Here is a 21,735-nt window from a genome sequence, read left to right on the forward strand (position 1 = left end):
CCAGAGGTGCCTCTGAACAAAGAACCCTAACCCTAACCCTGACCTGGTCATCAACTTCCAACAAATCAACCAGTGAAAATTCTCTAGAGCGTGGTTCTGCGTTGACGTGCCTGGGACCACCATGAGTCAGAGAGTGAAAGTTACTGTTTATAGCTAGTAGTTCTTCAAGTAATTTTTATGTAAATCTAAGTATTGTTCTTATTTCTTATAGTGGGATGTTTCTACATCTTGAAAGAAAAATAAAGATCTACTTTGGAATAGATGGATTTTTGCCACTTTCTATGAACTAAAGTGATTCAATGTCTCTATTGGTAAGTTTTTAGTGAGCATGGGTATACTTTTGTGGTGTTGGAATAGTTAGATATTAATGCAGAACCATATAATAGGCTTATTCTGATTGCATAATCTTGTTCTCGGAGTTGGAGTTTTTTGAACTCCATGATATCAAGAGAAGTGAATTCTCACTGAGACTTGCTATTTCAAAAAGTGCTTCTCCCTTAAAAAGCTAAATATCATATGACCCAGCTATTCCACTGCTAGGAATATACCCAAGAAAAATAGAACAGAGATACAAACAGAGATATGTACATATATGTTCATAGCAGTGTTATTCACAATACGAAAAAAAAATGGAAACAGCCCAAATGCCCATTAAACAAACAAATGGATTGAAAAACTGTGGTCCAGTCATACAACGGAATACTATGCAAGGCTGAAAAACAGTGATTTTGTAAAATCCTATACAACATAAGAGAACATTTTGCTGAGTGGACTCAAGTCAGTCTCTTAAGGACAAATATGGCATAAGGCCATTTTTGTAAAAATAGAAGGCTAACTAGTAAGATGTCCATATAATGCCCAAAAGGGGGAAGGGGACAGAAAGTGAGGAAGGGGAAAACCATTAGGATAGCAGAGTTTAGTGGGTGAACTGGAGGGGAACAATAGGAAGGATTCAATGGAGACCCAAAAAGAAAGGGTGATAATAGGCATAGATCAGTAGTCATTTTATAAAATATTAGTAATATGCAATGCATATGAATGGTTATCTAAAACACAGTGTACATGAGTGAAACACCGTATATATGAATTACTGTGTGCAAACCAGTTAACAAAAGCAATAGTATGATAAACAGTAAAAAAGAACAAAAGAGCTTCTCCTTTGCTTTGCTGGTAGACTCATTATTCTATTGCTTTATATCTTTTTTCCTCTCATATATATGCTGTACCTAGGCATGCTGCCCCCCTATCCAATTAGTTTAGTCTTCTTTAAATTTTCCAGAAGTCCCTTTTTACAAATTTCCCATACTAGAAGCACCAAAATAGTATTAAAAGCATATGCCTTAAATTAATAGCCAATAATAGCAATTGAATCAGTGTGTAAAATAACATATAGATATATTGTTTGCTCTTTATTATATATCCATGGTGTCCATGTTAGAAATTTAAAAAAAAAATAAAGGTAGGTGTTGCAAAATGTTTACAAATACTAAATGTTTTGGGAGACACTCCACAGTTTAAAATCAAGAAAGATGTATATCAACGTTTTATCTTTCCACTCTACTTTTTCAATCTGTATGGTAAGCAGATAGTCCAAGAAGCTAGAGTATATGCAGAAGAATGTGACATTAGGATTGGAGAAGACTCATTAAGAATGCCTAGCTGCGTATGACACAACCTTGGTTGCCGAAGGTGAAGAGCACTTAAATGCTTATTGATGAACCCCAAAACCTTCAGTATCGATTACATTTCGGTATAAAGAAAACAAATAACTTCACAACTGGATCAATGAGCAACATCATGATTAATGAAGAAAAGTTGTCAAGGATTCCATTTTACTTAGATCCATAATCAATATCCTTGGAAGCAGTAGTAAAGAAATAAAATCTTATTATTCCATGGGAAAATCTGCTGCAAAGAGACCCCTTTTAAAGTGCTAAAAAGCAAAATGTCACTTTGAGGACTAACATAGGTCAGACCTGAGCCGTTGTATGAAACTGGGCAGTGAATGTAGAAAACCAAAGACGAATTGGTATCTTAGAATGGTGATGTTGGGGAAGCATGTTTGACTGTGCCACGGACTGTCAGAATCAGTCTTAGAAGTACATTCAGAGTGCTCTCAGAAGTAAGGATGGCAAGACTGCCTTCTGTGCTTCAGATATGTTCTCAGGAGTCTCTGGAGGAAGATATAATGTTGGGAAAGCAGGGGGTCAGTGGAAAAGGGTTAAAACATCTAGTGCAGTGAAGTGACCCAGTGGCTGTGACAGTGGGTTCAAGCGCAGGAGCAGTGAGGGTGGTGTTTGGTTCTGTTGAACATAGAGTCAGTATGAGTCATAGCTTGATGGCACTCAACGACAATGACGCACTGAAGAAAATTGGTGAGGATCAAGGTGAAAATTGTTATCATGAGTACGGCAGTTTTATATTTAGGTAAATACTCAGGAAAAAACCCTCAAAGTTGACATGAAGTTTAAAAATTAGTATCAGCAGTAAAAATGAGTTGATATGTGACTTTAAAAGAAGAGAAGGGGGAAATTGGGGACAAAAAAAAGAGGAGAAAGGGCTAAGATCCGAAATAGCATCAAACAAAATTATGACAGATAAGAAGTTTGCTTATGCACACCCAACTCCTTCTCCCTTCTGCCCTGTTTGGAGTGCATTGCATAGTAATTCCAGGAACCTGCATGCTGCCATTTATTTCTCTGTTCTGTACACCAGTCACCCGATCTTTTTGTGTCCACATACCTCCCATACTTACCCCGTGACTTAGTCTCATTTATGCATTTCTGAATTTTCAGGATTGTTTCTGCACTTCACGAACACGAGTTGAATCACTCAGACCTGAAAAACGCTCTGATACCAGTATCCATCAATACTTGGTAAGAAAATGGTCCTGTCCAGTTACCATTGCTCCGTTGCTTTCTGTACTGCTATTCACTCCTGGTTCTCTTGTTTATTTCTCTGTAGTGTCATTTTCAGTTTCTTCTTCCTTTATACTCCTCCTGTCTGCAGTTGGCTCTTCTGCCTGCACCACCCTCCCCTAAGCCGTTTCATGTATTCCTATGGCTTTCATTTCTCTTATTTAATATTTTCATGGAGCTTCCCTGGGTTTATTTCAGTCCAGCCTGGGAACCATTAGGAGTAATGATTTTCAAATTTTGCCTTTTCTCCCAGTCTCCTTCCTGGGTATCAGATGTGTCTGGAATACCTCTCATTGGGTTTTTCAAAGGCATTTCTTTTTAATTTGATTAAAATTTTTATTCCGTAAACTATACCAACCCATTGTATTCACTGCTTCCACTAATGAAAACCCATCTACTGTTACCACAACTGTAAATTTTGAGGTGCTCTCACTGTGCCTCTACTCCAAGATCTGATTATACACCAAGATTTAGGAGTCTTTGAAATGCTGTTCATTCATTTCTTCCTTCTCAAGACCCTGCTGCTATACAAGTCTTACCTTCTTTCACCTGGACTGTTGCCAGCAGACTCATTTCCCCTAAACCTCTGAACATACATACAGCTTTCCCCTATCTCTCAGATCAGTTTTCATCACCATTATCTATACAAGTCTGCTAATGTCACTTTCTAGTTTCAGCATCTCTATCGGGTTCTTAAACCTGTGGCATAAAGTCTGAACGGCTTAGTATGTGGCATGTTGTTGTTATTAATTGCTGCAAAATTACTTAAAACATTTTTTTCTCACTTCTCTGGTTCTACTTTTTTATTTCGTTTCTTGCTACTCAGTCTTTGCACATAATCTCTCCTGCTTGAAATTTTGTTTTCCTTTTCTGTCTCTTAAATTTTTCTTCGTCCTCTAAGAGTTGGCTTACATATCACGTCTGTGAAGGCTTTTATTTTGTACCTTTTATTCCATTATGTTCCAGCTTATCTTAGACATCCAAGTAAAAGGGCATTTAAATTATTTATATCCTTTCACAATGACTGATATATGTCTCTAGCTATAACATGATCCTCATGAAAGTAGGCATCCTACCATATTCATCTTTATCTCACTTGAACTATCCCTCATATATACTGTTGTTTGGTGCCATTGAATTGAGTATGACTCATAGCAACCCTATAAACAACAAACCTGAACCCTGCCGTCTCAGCCATCTTCGTCATCTCTGGCACACTTGATCCCACTGCTGCAGTCACTATGTTAGCCCATGTCGTTGAGAGTTCCTCTCATTCGCTAACCCTCCATCGTGATCATGAAGTAATTTTTAAAGGAACATGCTAGGGAGTCACTGATTCTTGGCTGATGTTCTCCCTTACTTTAATCCTTTATATAATAAAATAGAGCTGGCCTTGAAGGTGTTTTATTTGTTATAAAATTACCCCAGTTTATTCTACTTATGACTGCAACAATGAGCAGAGATTGTGAGGATGGTGAAGGTTAGTGTTGCTATGTAAGTTGTTGTTTACCTGATGGCCCCTAACAACAACAGCTGATCCTGGCCTTGTCTAAGAAGCTGCACTGCAGTCCCAAAGACATGTGGTTCAAATTCATTAGCTGCTCCGAGGGAGAAAGATGGGCAGTCCCTTCCCATGTGATTAACTGCCTCTAAAAACCCGTCAGATGGTCATCTGTTAATCACTTCCAACTCAACAATACAGAACAAACACTTATTACTTTAGTTTTCATTCACTAATGCCCTGGACTCTTCTAGTTGTCTGTCCTTTGGTATGGTAGGATATAGTGCCCAACCCTAGTTTTCATTCACGTATTAGTCTTGGGGTTGAGGTAGGGTTCAGAAATATCTCTATGCTATTACCAAGAGAGAGATCTAGAGCTCAAGAAATTTCTACATGTTTGTTAGAATCCTTGAGACCTCCCGGGTAGATCCATTTTGTATTTTAAGGAGCCAAATCTTTCCTGTCTATCTGTCATTGGAGTTAAATAGAATCATAAAAGGGGACAGCAGATTATAATATATTTGAAGTCTCTAGTGGAGAAATAAATTGGAGACGTTGTGTAGTGAATGTTGACACCAGGCTGGAAACTGGCCGTTGTGGTTAGAGAACCCTTCCTTGGCTCTCCTCGAGCCACTTAAACACCATTTGTTGCCTTTTATTTTGATAACCAATTCTCCACTGACCTGACCCCTATAGACAGGCTTGAATTTTACATTAAAATGTCATATTTAGAGGACAGTCTTGACTTCTGTTATGAATTATGGCTTCTGTGACTTTAATGGGAGTGTGGCAGTTAAAGCATTTGACTGTAAACTAAAAGGTCAGTGGTCCAAACCCACCAGCCACTTTGAAAGAGAAAGATGGGACAGTTAGCTTTCATAGAGATTTACAGAAAAGCCTTGGAAATCTGTGGAGCAGTTTGACTCTGCCTGTGAGGTTACTGAATTGGAATTGACTCAACAGCAACAGTTTAACAGGTTTTGCGTTTGGGAATGCCTCTGATCCACAGAAAATTCCATTTTGTATAATTAATCTTAGAAAAGACTAATTGAGGCTTGAGCTGCTGCTTTTAAATAATGCCATTTTAGCATTGCAGTAGTTCCCTAACAGCCGCTTAGTCCTAGATCCTGCTCATGCAGGAATGCTTTCTACAATATTTCTGAAAGTTGAGAAATTCACACAGCTACAAAGGCTCTGTCAAAGCAAAAAGGTAAAGCTCAGCTCAGTAAGATTTCTCCCAAAGCACCACTTACTGCCTTGGTTATGGAACTATGATTCTGGGTGTCTGTTTCTCAGATTTTTCAGCATTAGAAACTGGTTCTTGTCAGCAAGCCGAAAGTGAGTCTCTATCTCAGCATGAGATGCATATGAAGCAAGTTCATTATACTAATGGATAAGCCTTTAATGGCACAGGATAGCATGTCCGCAGAATACACCATCAATCTGTTCTTTTCCTGCAGTGAAGGTTCTACAGGAAACCAAATCCTAATTAGAATCCATTACTAATGGAAAGAGAACTAATGCCAGGTATCAAAGTACTTGAAATTCACATCACAGTACTTTCTTTTGCTGTAAATTGACCTTCACTGGCATCAAATGACCACCTACTTAGTGATCATGAAATCAGAACAGGGAAGACAAATCAAAGTTTAAAGACATATGTTTGAGGAAATTTGATGGGTATTTTCTCCACCTAAGAGCTGATTTTGGTTGATTGTTCTGTGTTTGTTTTTTTTTTTTAGCCAAGGTACTTAAAGCTTCTAAGGTTGGACTGCCTTTCTATGTACAGTGTAACAATGTGTGGACAGTCCTCTTCCTTCTAGTTTTGAGACATGATCTTTAAGTCAGAGTTTATCCGAAGACTCCCTGTGCCAAAGAAGTTGATTTTAGATTTTTTTTTTTCTTTCCTGGGATTGTTTTCAATTTTATAGTACAGTTTTTATGATCTTTCATGACTCTTGAGCAATCATCCATTTAAGTTCTTTCCTGTTGACTCATGATCATGTTTTTTTTCCCCTGCCTTCTTAAATGTTTAGGGAACATATGTGTGCTCCTTCACCGAGAGAAACTCCTTTTCTCTCTCCTTAAAAAGGACTAAGGATGTGAAAAGTAGTTAGCACAATTCCTAGTACTTAGTAATGCCATTTCTTCCCCTTCTTCCATCTTCCTACCTTGGAGGCAGTAACAAGATTCCTGCCACCTGTTGGTGCCTATAAAAACTCTTAAGTGACCTTTGGGGGCACTGGTGCCCATGGTGAGCTCCTCATGGCTATCATATTACTGATGATTTAAGTCTCTTCTTTCTGCTCTGTACATCTTAATTCACTGCCATTGTATTCTCAGTAGTATAAAAGTGTCTGCAGTATTGTTTCACACTGTTAACTGGTTTAGAATCTGTTTCTTTCTGAGCTCCCATCTGGTTTATTTAGTTTTGTGGAAAATTTCTTTAGCAATCTTAATATGCTGCAGTGTGGAAATTGTTCCTCAAACTTGAACACCTCCTCAAGAAAAGCAAGTGTGTAAAACCACTTGAAGCAAGAATATAAGCTTAGAATGTTCCTCATAGGTCACTGAAGCTCTTCTTTGATGTATTTACTCAGTACCCTGAATAATGAGCAAGCGTTCAGCATTCTTAGCTCTTCTTAAAAATGCTTACTGGAAATTGTATTGGACAGTGTTCCTTGCTACCTGTAAATTGCTTTTCCTGTCCTTCTGCCCTTGACAGGTTAATGGCTTTCTAGCATCAATCATTAACCATTAGTAAATTCCTTTTCAATCTTAAAACCATCTTGGAAACTATCTTTGAATGCTTTCCTAATAAATAAATGCTTGTCTGAAAATACACTATCTGTATTGTATTTTGAAGTAGGGTGGGAACTCATGAGGAGCCCTCATGGCACAGTGGTTAAAGTACTTATTTGCTAATCAGAAAGTTGAGGGTTTGAAACTGTCAGGCAGTCTGCTTCTTTAAAGATTGGCAGCCAGGTTAACTGTGGGGGGCAATTCTGCTCTATCCTGCAGGGTGGCTATAAGCTGGAACTGACTCAAAGCAGTGAGTTTCATCTTTAGTTGGGGAATCATAAAAGGGGTGTGTATTTTTTATATAATTTTTTTTATCTTTTAAAAAACCTATAGGTCGATGAGCCCACCCTTTCTTTGGTACCTCCATCTGCTGGAGCCAGTGAAGTCATAAGTTCCATTAATGTTTCCCACTATGAACTTCAAGTGGAAATAGGTAACGATCCTGGATGTCACATAATTGGCCTTTCATTGCCAGGAATTGATGACAAAAAGATTATTTTATCAGCAGACTTCTTTTGTTTTTGTCCTTGTCATTTGCAGCATAAAAGTAAATGTTGAATTTATTTTGGGTCTGTTCTAAAATAGTAACCCAGGTTGAGTTTTCACTTTTCTGCAGAAGTATTTTACAGTAATAATACTTATTCTAAATGTCCATTATTTATGATTTTTAGTGCAGAAATCTTTTCATTTTATTTAGATAAATTATGACGAATTTGAATAAAAATAAAATGTGGATCTTTCAAGTCGTTGTATAACTAAATTACTTTTTAATTTAAATCTGGCTTGTAGTAGAAAGCCTTATGACTTTGGGACAGTTGTTGTTGTTGTTTTTGTTGTTGTTATGTACCATCAAGTCAGAACCGACCCATAGCTGACCCTCCAGCAGGTTTTAAGGAACCGTTAAGATTACAGATTACTTATTGTAACTTTACATATAAGAAAACAAATGTTTGCTCTGGATACTCAGAAAAATCTCTTAAACTCTAAAAGCTCAGCACTGTATTAGGCATTAGTGATAGAAGGACATTTAAAATACCTATGGAGTTCACATCTTTGCAGACATGAACACATAAATCGCTTTGTTCTGCACTAATGAGGGATCTCTGGTGTCGTAGTAGTAAGAAGCTATACTGCAATCCTGAGGGCATGTGGTTCGAATCTACCAGCTACTCCATGGGAGAAAGATGAGCAGTCTCTTCTGGTGTTATTTACTGCCTCTGAAAACCTGCATGGGGGTAAGCTATGGGTCAGTTCTGACTTGATGGCACACAACAGCATACATTAATGAGTGTGAGAGTAGAAATGTGTGCTGAGTGTTACGGGAATAGAGAAGATAAGAGCATCCCTCTCCACTCTGCAAGTCAGGAAAGAGGGCAGAAAGGACTTGGATTCTGAAAAACAAGAAGTTTGTTAGGCATTCTAGCCAGAGTATAGATGATAACAGATGATAACTTACCTTGCTAAGTTAAGTAGAATTTTTTTTTAAATAATATTGCTATCTCTGAGAAGTTTTAGCTAGAGCCTTAGAAGACGAAAGAGGTGGAGTGGCTCAGAAGCACCATCAGGGCCATAGCATAGGAACAGCCTAGAAGAATACTCCTACCACCAGACACTTCGCTGCCACTGCCGCTTAATATCACTCAGTCCATCCTCCTTTTGGGCAAACTTAACTTATTTGCCAGCCAGGAAGAACAAGAATCTGGTGTTTTTCTCTAATGCCATAGAGCGGTAAACTCCTCACACTTAGAAGGGAGTTTCAGATACTTGTTATGTGCCATCCAGTTGACTGCAACTCACAGCAACCTTTGAACAATAGATCTGTACCTTGCCCTATCTTGTGCCATCCTGACCATCTCTGAGATAGTATCAGCCCAAAACACAAGTTTAAAAAAAATTACATCATTAGATTAAGGATGGCTGTTTAGAGAAGGAATACTACATACTTCCTATGACCTGAGGTGGGAACAGGAAGGGAGTGGCCATTAGTTGGAGACAAATATGGAAAGGAGGCTGTGAAAGACTTCATATAGTGTAGTTAGAAGTTCAGGTTATCTTCTAACCTTCTAAGGCAGTGGAGCTGACATCAAAAGGGATGGGGTGGATTTAAAATTAATTTCATTTCACGGATAAAACTGGCTGAATTTGGTTGGGTATGGTAAGGAAATAGCATTTGTGTATCTCAACATTGAGACGAATCAATGAATGAACATCCATCCTTTCTGTAAATGTCAACTAAAACCAATTTTTAAACAAAACAAGACATAAGTACCATGTGAACAAGAGCCACTGATAATGAAGAAAGGCATTTAAGCTAGTTCCCAGGAATCACTGGGATACCAGTTGACATGTTTCAACTAACAGATACAGTCCTGGATATTTTCACCAATGTATGCCAGGAAATTTGAAGAATAACTGCTTGGCTGACTGACTGGAAAAGATCCATATTTGTTCCCATTCCCAAGAAAGGTGATCCAACAGAATGGGAAATTATCAAACAGTATCATTAATATCACATGCAAGCAAAATACTACTGAAGGTCATCCAAAGAAGGCTAGAACAGTACATCGAGAGAGAACTGCCAGAAGTTCAGGCTGAATTTAGAAGAGGCCATGGCACCAGGGATGTCATTGCTGCTGTCAAATGGATCCTGACTGAAAGCAGAGAATACCAGAAGAATGTCTGTCTATATTTTATTGATTATGCAAAGACATCCACAGCTCAAAACCAATTCCCATGAGGTCACACATGTCCCCCCGACTCCCCACCACTTTCTACTCATCCTAACATTAATCTTATTGCTCTTTTGTTGTTATGTGCTATCAAGTTGCCGGCAGCTCATAATGATCTGATGCACAGTAGCCCTGGACCCTGTCCTATCCTGAGACAGTCTCACTATCTTCGACACACCTAACTTATTACCCACTGTGTCATTCCATCTCAACCACAGTCTTCCTCTCTTGCACTGTCTTACATACTTCAGGCATGTCCCTAGAACAGGCTCTTCCTTGGAAAGGCACACCATGCTTTCAAAGATGAAGAGTCAGTGAAAGAGAGGACGACCCTCATTGAGATGGGTTCAGATCTGTTTTTCATAGGGCCTCTGTGAGTTGTTGACTTGATGGCACTTAACAACAGGTGGCTATTAACTGGTTCAGGGTAGTTTTAATCCCCAGATGCATGTGAAAAATGGGCAATGAATAAGAAAGACTTTAGAAGAATGAATGCCTTTGAATTGTGGTTTTGGTGAAGAAGATTGAATATATCATTGACTGAAAGAGAACAAACAAATCTATTTGGGACAAAATGCAACTCCAGAATGTTCCACAGAGGCCGGATGGTGTGACTTCGTTTCGCTTCCTTTGGCCATGTTACTAGGAGGAGCCAATCCCTGGAGAAGGACACCATGTTTGACAGAGGAATGTCATCACAAAAGGGGACCCTCAATGAGATGGGCTGACCCAGTGGCTGCAATAGCTCCAAGAACTCCAGCAGGGGTGAGGATGGCGCAGGATGAGGTAGTGTTTTGTGCTGCTCCACATAAGTTCACTGACTCAGAGAAGGCTCAGGAACACCTAACAACAACAATACTAATTGGTGTTCAAAACACTCTAGAACTCTAGTATTTTGAATTTTAAAAACGGACCATTTTTAATGCTTCGAAGTTTATTGAGTAGTTGCAACTCCCATACATTGTCTGTGGAAATACAGCTCACCTTAGCCACTTTGAAAAATAGTTTAGCAACTTCTTAAAAGATTAAATGTACATTTGCCATATGATGAAGTAATATCATATTAGGTTTTCCTTACACATATAAGAAAATGTACACATTTATGTAAAGCCTTATATGGGCATGTTAATGGTGGCTTTGTTTATGGTCATCAAAACTGAAAAAAAAACTTAAGTGTCCCTCACCTTGTGAATGATTAAGTTGTGTATCCATACAATGGATTGCTATTCAGCACTAACAGTAAACTACGGATATATGCAACATAGATGAGTATTGAAAGCATTACACATAGTGAGAGACCAGAAACAAAGGATTTTTTTAATGACCTGATATATATTACACCAGACACTGTGAACTTTGATAAATGTTGATAGTTGTTGAGGGGCTTCAGGCCTTTTGTTCATAGGGTCTCAGTGAGTCGTGCTCAACTTGAAGGCAATCAACAACAACAACATACAATACACAGGCAAAGTTCAAAGGACAAAAATCAGATCAGTGGTTGTCAGGAACTAGGAGGAGGGTAGTAGTGGGTTGCCAAGTAGTATTCCACTGTTTGAGTGTATCACAATTTGTTTATCAAGTCACTGCTGTAGTCATTAAAATAGGAGTGTAGTAATAACTCACTTTTCTTTTACTTGTATTTCTCTGTATAGTTGATGATCTTTTTCATACACTTAATGGTTAGTCCTATCTCTTCTTTTGTGGATTGTGTTCAGTCTTCAGCCTATTTTTTCAATTATTTTGTTGAAGATAATTGTTATCTTATTATAGATTTAAGAGTTCTTTGTATATTTTATATGGAAGTTTTTTGTCAAATGTATTAGGAATTTTTTTCCCCAGTAGGTGGCTTGCATTTTTATTTTCTTAATGTCTTTTAAAAAGCAGAAGTCTTTAATATTGATCAAGTCTAAATGATTAGTACTTTTGTTTATGCTTGCTAACAGGAGTTTTATGTCCTGCTTACAGGAAGAGGATTTGACAACTTGACTTCTATCCATCTTGCAAGGCATACTCCTACAGGAACACTGGTGACTGTAAAAATTACAAATCTGGAAGATTGCACAGAAGAACGTCTAAAAGCTCTACAGGTAACAATACAAAAGATAGAAAGAAAATGGTGTATTTATTTAATGTAACATCTGTTTGAAGAAATGACATCTTTAAAAATGTTTCCCCTGAATTCATAATCCTTTCCATTACCAAAATGTCTATTCCTTCCTCCTAATTAACCTGCAATTACAGAATCAGAAAGAAAATTTGGATCTATTAAATGAAACAACAAGTGTACTAAATTTTAGGTGCCTACTTAGGAGCTCTGGTGGCTTAGTAGCAAGAAGCTGTACTGCAATTCTGAAGGCACACAGTTTGAGTCCACCAACTGGAGAAGGATGGGCAATCTCCTCCTGTGTGATTAACTGTGCCTGAAAACCTTCCGGAGGGTCAGCTATGGGTTGGTTCCAACTCAGTGGTAAACAACAACAACACATTTAATAACTAGAGAGCTCTGGTTAAAAACCAGAATAGCTCAGGAGCAATGATTTTGAAAATTATTACATAACTTGGGAGAGACTAAAGGGCATTATGGTGAAGAAACTCAATCTCATGAGGATAAATACTGCATAGGACTTTAATATAAAAACAGAAGGATAATAAGTAAAACAAGTATGGGACCCAAGGAAGGGACGGGATGGGAACAGAGGGGAAGGGTGGGCATGGAGGGAAATAAAAGGGTTGCACAATTTGGTAGGGGGGTGGTGGTAAGGGAAGTGGGAAAGATCCAGCAGGGATCTAGAAAGACAGTGTAAAATGATGAACATAGTATAATGGTGAATGATTTTATGGCACATAATAGGAATGCCTTTATGAAACACAATGCAAATGAAAGATAGGGTGAAGCACAACATTGTATGTGAACCAATGTAAAATGAAAAGTAAATAAAAATTTAAAAAGCTGTGTTGGAATTCCAGCTGCTGCGCATGAGAAAGATGGGCATTCCCTCTCATGCAGTTTACAGCCTCGGAAAGCGCACTGGAGAGTTAACATAACAACAGCAGCAACATTTAATCAGTAAAGGAGCTCTGCTGGCCTAGTTTACAGAATGTTTTGCTGTTAACCCAAATGAGGTATCTCTGGTGGTTCACATCCAGAAGGAGAAAGATAGGCATCTTTTCCTATGCTATTTACAGTCTCAGAAATCTGATGGAGAGTCAGCTATGAGTCAGTTCTGACTTGGCGCGATGAGTTTAATTACTTGATAACTAAGGAGCCCTGGTGCATAATGCATTGCATTTAGAGCTGCTAACCTAAAGGTCAGCAGTTCAGATCCACCAGCTACTCTGTGGTGGAAATGGGCAGTCGCCTCCCGGAAGAACGTGTGGCCTCAAAAACCTGATCGAGGACTGCTGGGAGTTAGAACTGACTTGATGGCAGTGAGTTTGATTTGAGTTTGATTAATCAAATGAATATCGTTTTCAGAATGCTAGTCTGGATATTCCCAACACCTCAAGTCAATACAATCACAAATGGTCATATTGGATAAGTAGGGGGGAAAAGCAAGTAGTTTTTTCATCCAGTTAAACAAAATTAACTTCCAAATGGATAAATTTTCCTAGAATTGCATTGTAAGAATACTATTTTCAGTTTCACTAATCCTTTATTAATAATAGAGAAATATTGTGCATATTTGTGAATACTTATTTGTGCACACGTATATATGAAGAAGAGAGATTAGAATGAACAATACCAGAATTTTAACAGAGGTTCTCTGTGATGTAACAGTGTTTATCCCTATTAGAAATGACTTTTATCTTTGTTTTTATCTATTTTTAAATTTATCTATAGTGTAAACATACTCAAAGAGTATGACCTTTGGAATCAAAGTTCACAGCCCACTTCTCCACTTCTTAAGTCCAGGCTCTTAGAGAAGTGTTCTAACATACTTGTAAGTTTCCAATTTTGTGACATGGTCATAAATAATACCATGTATGTTGTTGTTGTTGTTGTTGTTGTTAGGTGCCATTGAGTCAAGTATGACTCAAAGAGACCCTGTGAACAACCGATCTGAACCCTGTACTATTCGATGCCATCCTCACACTTCCTGACCCGTCAGAGCCCATTGTGGCAGTCACTGTGTCAATCCACCTGGTTGAGGGTCTTTCTCTCCTTCGCTGAGCTTCCACCGTTTCAAACATCATGTCACCCTCCAAGAAATGTCCCTCCTAGCCCAAAGTATGTGAGGCGAAGCCTCATCGTTCTTGTGAGATTTAAAGAAATTAAACATGAAGACAGGGCTTAGTTACTAGCTACCACTGTTGCTATTACTTTTATCACAAATGAGGAAAATATGTTTGTTTTTAAAATGCCTCATCTCTTCTGTGTCTACCTTAGAAATCAGTGATTCTATCTCACTTCTTCCGGCATCCCAATATTACAACTTACTGGACAGTTTTCACTGTTGGCAGCTGGCTTTGGGTTATTTCTCCATTTATGGCGTATGGTAAGAATGTTGTGTTTAGATAACTCATTTTTAGCCTAGATAGCTTAAAAGGGTGAGCTTGTAAATTTATATTTTATTGTTTTTCATTTTAAATATAATAGCCAATTCTTTATGTCATATTATATATCTGGATCATGTTGATTGTTAATCTTTGCCAAAAATAGGATGCGTATGTTGACCAAGGAAATCGCTGCTGCTCTCCACACCCCCAGAAGCTATCTCTACACATTTTCGTTTCCATCCTCTGTCTCAGTTGAAAGCTACTTTTATTTTTCAGGCAATGGTAGTTTCCCCCTCCTACACACACCATCTCAGTCTCTGTTTAAGTGTATTATAAATTCATTTTACTGCATTGAAACATCTATGTCCTCCCCCTTAGTGGCCTTGGTTTTGAGGGCCGGAATCATGTATATATTTGGTTCCACTAGTGCTTGTGTTGCATAATCCTGAGCACAAAATGGTGATCAGTAAATTTATAGACTGAATAACTTAAAGGATTTTAGACCTCTGATGTTTAAAATGGATTTTATTAATTGACTCTGAATTAAAGATACACATAAGCTGTATTTTTTTCAAGTAATATTAACAATTGATAACTCTCTTTACTAAAATCTCTAAGGCTGCATTAGGGAAAAAAATTTTTTTTAAGGGAACTCTTGTGGCCTCGTGGCAATAAGCTGTACTGCAATTCCAAAGGTGCACGGTTCTAATCCACCAGATGCTTTGCTAGAGGAGGGGCAAACTCCTCCTGTGCCAGTTGGATCCAATTTGACAGTACACCAAATAAAGAAAGAAAAAATAAATAAATAAAAAATAAAAAAAGAAAGAAAGAAAAATAATAAAAATTTAAAGGTTCATGAAGGAAATTGCCTTTGTGTAAGTAATTATATCTCAAAAAGTAGCAGGGGTTGGTGTGTTTATAGTTGTAAAGAACATCTAAACCATAGTGGAAGCAAAACTTACTTTTTGTTCTGTTCATCCAATGAGTCTGTTATGTTCATCTAAAGATTTGAGCATTTTTTTCAGGATCAGCAAGTCACCTCTTGAAGACTTACTTTCCTGAAGGGATGAGTGAAACTTTAGTAAGAAACATTCTCTTTGGAGCAGTGAGGGGGTTGAACTATCTCCATCAAAATGGCTATATTCACAGGTATTAACTTATTTGTATTTTACAGAATGAAAGATATTTAGAAGGAGAAATCCTTTTAGACTTTTTTAGGGAGACACAGGGAAGAAGGATAGCAGATTCACAGAGAGGAAGGATAGCTAACTCAGAAATGAAGACTGAGGTGGGAAGAGACCAGTAAGTGCTATGGTTGCTTATGTTTCACATTCATTCACCAGAAAGATTCAGAATATCTCCTCTAGGCCATGCACTGTGCTAGGTGCTGGATGTAGTGCCTGCCCTCAGGAACATGCCTTCAGTCTGATGAATGAAATGCAATAACCTCTTCAGGGTAGAGACTGTAAGAAATGAGATCCTAGTTAGCAAATAAAAAAAAAAGTCTCATTTATCTGATTTCAAGAGATTTTCATTATATTTTTAAGTATAAATTGTAATTCGATCTTTATTTAAATATTGAGATTTAAAGTACCTTGAGATTATACTAAGTACAAATTTTTAATTAATTGCATTTATATTTAATAGAAATATAAATTTTCTTTATCAAATGATTATGTCGAAGTAATTGACTAAAAGTTAAAAAACAAGCTGCCTTAAGATACACGGAACTCTTTTGTGGCTTAATTAAGTTCCTTTTAAGTAAACTTGCTATGTTATTGGTTGTTAAACCTTTTGTTATTTTTAGTAGCATTCTAGTTAACAGAGTATTTCTGATAAACTGTGTTCTAATCAGTTTTTTATTATAGTTTCCCAGACTAGTGGCCATAGCACTGTTAGATTCCAGGTTCAGTGTTTTAGATAAAATAAAGCTCTTTTGTCATTTGCTTGACAAAATATATTCTTTATATAAAATCTCTTCTATAAATGATGCTAGACAGACTGTCTTTTATTGGACATTGTTGCATTTAACTTTTAGTTATGAACTTATACTTTAAATATTCGTTATCATAAGTAAATTTTATTTCTCTTTAGATATCCTGTAGGATTGTCCTAAAATAGTATGATTAATAATTGGTTCTGTTTCTTATTTGGAACAATATTATCAATTCTAACCTGTATCCTTCAGTTATATTTTTCCAGGTTCTCATGGTATATTAATTTAGCTGAATGAATTTCTTAATTCCCTGGTATTTCCCACACATATAGCAGTATGCTGCTATTTTAAAAAGAACATTTCATTTCCAGGAGTATACACGTATTTGTTCAGACTACATTTTTATTCTTTCACCATTGGCCAATTTCCTAGTATTTAGGATTGTTTCTTTTTGTTCTAGGAGTATTAAAGCCAGCCATATCCTCATTTCTGGTGATGGCCTAGTGACCCTCTCTGGCCTGTCCCATCTGCATAGTTTGGTTAAGCATGGACAGAGGCATAGGGCTGTGTATGATTTCCCACAGTTCAGCACGTCAGTGCAGCCGTGGCTGAGTCCAGAACTACTGAGACAGGTCAGATGTGGCCGTTATTGGGTTGTCTTTGTGTCTCAAGTGTCTTCTCAGTTTGACTAAAGGACAGTAGTGTCCTTAGACTTAGATTGGTGAATGACCTGTTGTGAGACATTTTTCTCTTACTTGTCAAAAGCACTATGTTAGGATTTTAAAAATATTTGTCATATATGGCAAATCTTGATTCTTCTCTTATGGACTTTTTTTACCCTTTGTTGTTCACCATCATTTATCAAAAGAGTACATGTTTTAAACGTTTGTATAGAGTTATTTACACTAAAGGACTTCAAATTAATTGTGTTTCTTTTCAGGATTTACATGGATATAATGTGAAGTCAGATATTTATAGTGTTGGGATTACAGCGTGTGAATTAGCCAGTGGGCAGGTACCTTTCCAGGACATGCACAGAACTCAGGTAAATGCTACTGTATTAGTTTCCTAAAGCTGCTGGAACAAAATGCCAGAAACTGGATAGCTTCTAAATGAATCAGAATTAATGATCTGATAAGTTCTTGAGTCTGGGAGTCTGAACTCAAGGTGTTGGCTGTGTTGATTCCTTCTGAGGCTTTGAGAGAAACTCCTGCATGCCCCGCTTCTAGTTTCTAGTAACTACAAGCATTCTTTGGCTTGAAGCTACAGGTCATATGGCATTTTCTTCTCCTCTGTGTTATCTTCATGTGTTTATTATTCCCTTTCAAAAGGGCAGCACTGAAATTCAGTTAGAGCCCACTACACTCCAGTAAAGCCTCATGTTACCTGAAAATCTCTTTAACTACTTGCTTCCCAAACGTTTATAGGGGCTGTGGTTTCCAACTACCCTGTACCTTTTTGGAGAATACAACTCAATTCATAGCAGCTACGAAAATCCCCGAACTACTTATTCTTTTCTAAAATTCCTTTCACTCCAGGTAATTTCTGCTATAGACTCTTGGAGTCTTTGCTGTTTTTATATTTTGTCTTGAAAGCACTTAAGATAATTTTTTTTTCTTTCTTATAGATGCTGTTACAGAAATTGAAAGGTCCTCCTTATAGCCCATTGGATCTCAATATTTTTCCTCAATCAGAATCCAGAATGAAAAATTCCAGATCAGGTATAGACTCTGGGATTGGAGAAAGCGTGCTGGTGTCCAGTGGCACCCGCACAGTGAACAGTGACAGGCTGCAGACGCCATCTTCAAAAACTTTCTCTCCTGCCTTCTTTAGCTTGGTGCAACTCTGTTTGCAACAGGATCCTGAGAAAAGGTAAAGTTTTGCCTTTAAATAGCACAAAACATATATGTTCTCTATTTTATAAAACCTTTTCGTTAAGGCGACAGGAAGTGCACATGGCCCAATCACATTTATCCCACTTGCTTCTTAAATCTTACTGGGCATTATGATATTATTCTAAAACATGTAGAAACTTCTAAGCAGTGTAAAAATATAAATTTCTGCTACTATAATAATATAAATCACTGTAGTGAGCTCTGGCAGCCTAGTGGGTGAAGAGTTGTGCTGCCAACCCAAAGACAGGCAGTTCTAATCCAATCATCTACTCTGCAGAAGAAAGAAGGGCAGTCTCCTCCTATGTGATTTAAAGCCTCTGAAAACCCATTGGAGGGTCAGCTATGAGTTGGTTCCAAATTGACAGCATTGACTTAGTTATACAGTAGTTTTGTTGTTAGGTGCCATTGACTCGACTATGACCCATAGTGACACTATGCACAATAGCTCTGAACCTTGCTCTATCATGAGCCAGTCTCACGGCTCTGATACACCTACTCTCGTTACCCCAGTTATTGTGTCAGTCCATCTCATCTGAGGTCTTTCTTTCTTGCCCTGTCCCTCAACCCTTCTAAGCATGATACCCTTCTCTCCTGGCTACATGCCCAAAGTATGTCAGATGGAGCCTCATCCTTGCTCCAGGGAGCAGCTTGGTTTCACCCTCTCTGGGACATACCTGTTAGGTCTCTTGACCATCGATGCGATATATTCTTCTCTAGGATCACAACTCAAAGGCATCAGATCTTCTGTCATCTTTGGTCATTGTCCAGCTCTGTGATGCATAGCAAGTAATTGTGAAGACCACGGCCTAGATAAGTCTCTAGACTGACATCGTTGCTCTTTAGTACTCTGTAGATTATCCCAATGCAGCAAGTCTCGCTTTTCCTTTAGTTGCCTCTTAGTGTTTAACACAGTTTCTTATAAACCATAAGTGCCCAATAAATGTTTGAGTATGGATTAATTAGGGAAGCTCTGGTGGTGTGGACCTAAAAGGTTTTCTCTAACATAGGGAGGCTGCACATAATCTTTAGTTTGAATCCACTGATGACTCTGCAGGAGAAAGATGGGCAGCTTCTATCAGTTTGCAGACTTTGAGCGTTATAATGGGTCACTGTGAGTTGGAAATGACTCATCTGCAGCAAGTAAAATAAGTAATGGATTAATTGAAGAATACTTTCTGATTTAATTCTATGCATTGAAGTTGAAACTTGAGCCTCCTGACATATTCTTTTTTGTTTTAATACTGGGCTTTATAGCTATAAAGTTGATTCTCTAATAGTTTGACATTTAATAACTATATTCTAATATGATACCCTTCTCTCCTGGCTACATACATGCCCAAAGTATGTCAGATGGAGTATCATGCTTAGAAGAGTTGAGGGATAGGGCAAGAAAGACCTCAGATGAGACGGACTGACACAATAACTGGGTAACAAGGGTAGGTGTATCAGAGCCAGTGAGACTGCTCATAATAGAGCAAGGTTCAGAGCTACTGTGCATAGTGTCTCTATGAGTCATAGTCGTGTGTGTGTGTGTGTGTGTGTGTGTGTGTGTGTATACATATATATACAAACATGTACAAATATGCTTTTCATTTTAATTTCAGGCCATCAGCAAGTAGTTTATTATCCCATGTATTCTTTAAACAGGTAAACCAATCTGTCTTCTGTTTTCTAAATGTTTTAAAATACTATTTTAAAAAATCACCTAGTTATATTGGCTTCCTGAACTCATCTAATTATCAAGATTCTTGATATACTAAAAAAAAAAAGATTCTTGATATACTAACTCCTCCTTTAATAACTGTCCACTTATCGGACTTCTTGCATTTAGAACCATAGTAAAAAAAATCTATTTGACTGATTCTCTTGCACATTAATAATGTTTATCTGGCAATAACAGATACTGAGCTGTGAGGCAAGAGCAGCTCTGGCTTTTATGCTCTGTGTGTCGTCTTGGCTGAGCTGTGAGTCTCAGTGGTTAGGCACTTATGAGTTAATGAAAATTGGCAATTGTATAATGAAATTTGACATGTAGTGATATAATTTGGCAGTTGTGTAAGTAAGCAGTTACATAGTCTGTGATCTGATGTGGTCATTTGTCCTTTTTCATTCATAAATCACTGATTTTCACATGGATCACTTGGTCTTTGAAACCTAACCATACCAATAAGTGAGGAGCGAGTATCACAACTTTCTTGCAAAATTAAGTTTAAAGCAAAACTTTTTTGGTAGTTTGTTCAATTTTAAACGTACTAAAATATTTCCATTCTGTAAAACAAAGTATTTTAAAAAAACTCTGCAGTATCCTCACTGTATTTTGATTAATCTTAGATATATTGGAATTTTCTATATTGGCCAATGATGATAAAAGGCTGTAAGTCTGGTAGAAATCACCTTATCTGACTTAACCTCTTCCTGTTTTAGATGACCATAGTTTTGAGATTTTTCTGGATAACAGCTTAAGGCATTTTAAACATGATTTACTTTAAACATTATTTATACCTGAAAAAAAACCCAACTGTACTGAACTTATGTGCACATAGCCTCATTTTGAGTTTCTTTCACAGATGAAAGACCAGAGTCAGGATTCGATACTTTCACTGCTGCCTCCTGCTTATAACAAGCCATCGGTAGCAGTGCCTCCAGTGTTGCCTTGGACTGAGCCGGGATGTGTTTTTCCTGAAGAAAGAGACTGGAACTGGGAATTCTAGGACTGCCAAGTCATCTTATGTCCTATATACTTGATACTCTCTCCTTGCTGCTTTTTTCTTCTGTATTACTAGGTACAAATACCAGAATTATACTTGAAAATACAGTTGGCGCACTGGAGAACCTACCACTTTAAAGCACTTCTATCCAGGGAGCCATGAGCTTCTAGGCCCCTCGGGTAGCTCAGAGTGCTGTCACAACTCTAGGGACACTTCTGAATTATTCGTGTCTTCTACTCTTGGAATTTTTTCCCCCAAGCTGTGACTTACTTCCCTCAATTTTTCATTATAACTCTGAGCCAGTTAATTTCTTGAGCATTTTTCTGTCTTCAGGTGAATGAAACCTCAGAGGATAGTGCTTCCAAGTACATGTTTTTCTTCCAAATTCTCTAGCCTTTTTGATCAGCTGTTGTTACACCAATAAGCTAGTTTATCTTGGTGCCCTCTTTAGTGGATGGGAAAATGTTTCTATTTTCTCATTTCTTGTATTAATACTATATATATAATAACATCAAACTGAGCCTCACATTATTCACTTGAAATACATAGAGAAGTTTTCATTTTCTTTTTTAAAAAGGGCCTATTTGAAATCACACTTTTCTATGTATGTTATATAGCCTAAATTCATGCACTCAGTGGGAACTTTAATAAAGATTTATTCAGTTGCATTTATGCTTTCATTTATTTCCCTGTGTGATTTGATGAAGTACAGATTCTATTTTGTTTTGCCAAGGAAATCCCTTTTTCAA

The 21,735-nt window shown here is 37.6% G+C and overlaps 1 protein-coding gene across 1 annotated transcript; it reads left to right on the forward strand.

The window, feature by feature from the left end:
- Positions 1-211: 211 nt before the first annotated feature.
- On the forward strand, positions 212-21,530 carry STRADB (STE20-related kinase adaptor beta). The gene is made up of 11 exons (XM_006889084.1): positions 212-311; positions 2,796-2,876; positions 7,555-7,654; positions 11,916-12,037; positions 14,338-14,446; positions 15,473-15,596; positions 16,844-17,015; positions 17,324-17,428; positions 18,011-18,255; positions 19,883-19,925; positions 20,846-21,530. The coding sequence occupies exons 1-11, from the start codon at positions 300-302 to the stop codon at positions 20,987-20,989; spliced, it is 1,257 nt and encodes a 418-aa protein (XP_006889146.1). The 5' UTR covers positions 212-299; the 3' UTR covers positions 20,990-21,530.
- Positions 21,531-21,735: the final 205 nt, after the last annotated feature.

Source organism: Elephantulus edwardii, unplaced genomic scaffold (assembly GCF_000299155.1).
Source record: "Elephantulus edwardii isolate Elephantulus edwardi_28Jun2011 unplaced genomic scaffold, EleEdw1.0 scaffold00075, whole genome shotgun sequence".
Classification (NCBI taxonomy): Eukaryota; Metazoa; Chordata; class Mammalia; order Macroscelidea; family Macroscelididae; genus Elephantulus; species Elephantulus edwardii.